Raw genomic sequence first — 3,173 nt, 5'->3', positions numbered from 1 at the left:
CACCATCCCTGGAGGTATTTAAAAGATGGGTAGATGAGGTGCTTAGGGACATGGTTTAGTGGGCATGGTGGTGTTGGGTTGACAGTTGGACTCGATGATCTTAGAGGTCTTTTCCAACCTTAATGATTCTATGATTCTAAGAAGTATCCTTGAACCAAAGGATCCAGCAGCCTTTGTTCAAAGACTACCCAAAGAACATCACTGAAATAATGCAGGACAGGGAGAGCCACCAAAGACCAAGTCAGGAAGCACTGCTAAATGAACCCCAAGAATATCCCTCATCTACTTCATTGCCAAGTCACTTGTTGGAGGAATGGTAATCTCTGGATGAAGGGCAGACCCTGCCAGTTGAGGGATGCTAACATCTTAGCTGACCACAGCTGTTTTTACAAAGAAGGTCTGACTACAGACCTAAAACACATCCAGTTGTTTCTTCTGTTCCATGTCTAGTTAGTGTTTAGAAATATAGCCACAAAGCACCAGATCATGTTGATGCCTCATATTTTCACATGTATCTAATTTCAACAAATTTACATTGCTTTTATACCTGTAAATCCAGTTCAGACTGGTTATAAGTAAGTTTACTGTAAATACACTTACAACAGTGTAATTTTGCTTGCTCGCTTAGGGGATTGAACTATTTCAATACTGTTTATAAACTCATGCTGTCAAAATGGCAAAAGAATCATGAATAAAGTGAGCTCCACAAACTTCATTTTTAATATTTAAGGCATTGCAAGCAATAACTGTATTCTGAGATGTCCTGAGTATCACAGCACTATTAAGGCCATTTTCTGAAGTTTGCATCCCATCTAAGAGTTTGAAAACAATAGAAAAAGAAAATCCCCACAGACACACAGTAAAACACACCTACCCTTCTCACTGTCACTGAAAACCCTTTTCCACAGGCCATACAATTCTGTACCTCATTGTCTTCTGCCCACTTCCTGTTGAGAGCTTGGGTGTGTTTGATCTATATAGAAGATATAAAAAAGCAGGGTTTTTTTAAATGCATGTCTAATTCCTAATTTCCTCTATTTTCACTGCACACACTACCCAGGGCTGCATAAAAGCACCAATTCTGCCATGATATTGAGAGCTTATATTTGTTCAGAGATAAAATCTTCCAAGTTTCAAAACTGTGAGCAGATTTAAGAACCCACAGACAGCAATATGGCCCTCATACACCACAAGCATAACATCTTAATCACTCTGGAAAGGTAACCCACCACCAATCTGACACAAACTTGAAATTCTCTTAAGTTCCTACACAGAGAATCAACAGGTTTAATTGCTTCAAATCAAATTATACCTGTAACGACTGGTTTTCTCGGCCAAGTTCCTGCATTGCAGCAGTAGTGTTGTCCAGCTTTTTCTTCATTTCTACAAGTTTGGCTTGAAGCTTTTCAATTTCTCCCTCACTTTTTATACACCTGAGGAAAAATAGTAAATAGTCAGCTCAAAGCATATAAGGCAATGTACACTGCCTCCTTTGGGCAGGTTGTCATGTCTGAGAAGTTACTCTCATAAAATCCAGCCAAAAATATCCTTGCTGTGAAAAGTTCTTGGATGCCTTGACTGGAAAAATGTTCTGCGGTAACAATCAGTTTAAGATTATCTGGCATTGCTCCCAAATATCTGTGGCTTATTAATACCTGGAGTTACTCCCAAAACGAGGGACAGTACTGAATGCAGTCCCTCGACAGCAAGCGCCCATAAGTACCCCTGTGCAACAGGACACCCTCACAAACCAGCTGCAGCAGATCAGGTCAGACAAGGGAGCCAAAAAGAAACCTTTTTCTTTTAGCACGGCCACCTCCCATCAGCTGAAATTTGGTTAACTGTTGAAAGCCAAATTTCAAAGGGTGTTTTTCTGCCAAGCTGTAAATGGCTACTGGATGAGTACAGCACAATATGGCAAGGGATTGCCAAAACAAGAGGATCTCACTTGAATTGATGCCGTCCTTTCCCAAGGTCTCTGCTCAAAAACCAAATCAGCAAGCTTGACAGTATCAAAAAAAGTTTTCCACTCTGCCTTCACCAAACATGTCAGGAAATAAGGACAAAGAAAGTCTCCTGTCTCTCAGGTGTTTCTTCTACCCTTGTAATCATGCTTTCAGGTAACTCCCACTGCCTTGCATGCCTCCTGCTGCCTGAAGGAAAGGCATTCTGCTTACCTAAAATTTAAATATATTGTAGAGACAATAGCAGAACTGGAGAAAAGACAACTGTAGGTTTTCAGAAGGAAGAAAATGCCTCTTGTGTGAACCTCAGTTTATCTAATCCAATTACACGTTCAATCTCCTAACACTGAGCCGTGAGCACGCCTAGAAGTCCCTAAGCAAATTCTGTGTTACCGGAGGAACTAAGGAGTCTCTTCCAGGCTTCTGGATGACTAGTGCATCTAACTCTGATTGAGTCAAGGCAGGGGAGCCTCAGAGTGATGGAGAAGGATAGTTAACTCAGGTAAGAGAAGCTCTCACTGCCAGGCCTTGCAAGGGTCACACAACAGATGAGATGAGAAGCCACAACCTACACACCTCAAAGTTCAGAGGAGTCCAACGGATTTAGAAGGCTTTTATGGATGGACATAAATCTTCAAGCACAAGCACAGAGCTGTGGCTTTGGTGATAAGTAAGGTGCTGATAAGCCTGCCTGATTTTCTACAAAATGGTCACCCTGTCAAGGCCCACAAAGAGCACAGTTTGTTCCCAACACCCCTTGCTGTGCTTTGGCAGGGACGACAGAAGGTTGCACTCTGGAAACTGCACCCACAGCCCAGGCTCTATGAACAAACACGGATTTAAATAAAGCATGCATAGAGAGAATCCTGAATTAACTGAAACAAGTTTTCAGTGTGAGGCTATCCATTTCCCAAACTATGCTTCCACATCGTCATGACCACAGTTTACCTCTCCAGCAACGCTCTTCTCTCATCCTGATTATTCTGCACTGTTGCTTCCAAGACAGCAATGTCCCCGCGTAAATCATCCGTCTGTTTCTCCAGCTCGCTCACTCGCCTCTGACTGCTTTGCCACTCTTTCTTCATGGTAGCCAGGTTTTCATTCAGAGCTGTGACCTGCATGGTGAGCTTGGTCTCCTTTTCCTCATGTTTCCGGTTTTCTTCTTCCTTCTCTTTTTTCTCTGTGTGCTAAGAAAACAATGGAACAATG

The 3,173-nt window shown here is 42.2% G+C and overlaps 1 protein-coding gene across 1 annotated transcript in view; it reads right to left on the bottom strand.

Annotated features, from left to right (window-relative positions):
- EEA1 (early endosome antigen 1) overlaps window positions 1-3,173 on the bottom strand; it is a 76,479-nt gene that overhangs the window by 1,420 nt on the left and 71,886 nt on the right. Inside the window, exons 27-29 of the mRNA XM_009321361.1 lie at window positions 2,913-3,151; window positions 1,313-1,433; window positions 875-973 (exon numbers count right to left, since the gene is read on the bottom strand). Of these exons, the coding sequence (XP_009319636.1) occupies window positions 875-973; window positions 1,313-1,433; window positions 2,913-3,151 (459 nt within the window). The remainder of the gene's footprint in view (window positions 1-874; window positions 974-1,312; window positions 1,434-2,912; window positions 3,152-3,173) is intronic.

The sequence above is a fragment of the Pygoscelis adeliae genome, unplaced genomic scaffold, assembly GCF_000699105.1.
Source record: "Pygoscelis adeliae isolate BGI_AS28 unplaced genomic scaffold, ASM69910v1 Scaffold232, whole genome shotgun sequence".
Lineage (NCBI taxonomy): Eukaryota > Metazoa > Chordata > Aves > Sphenisciformes > Spheniscidae > Pygoscelis > Pygoscelis adeliae.
Note: the sequence above shows the minus strand (reverse complement) of the source record. Positions and strands in the feature narration are given on the sequence as shown.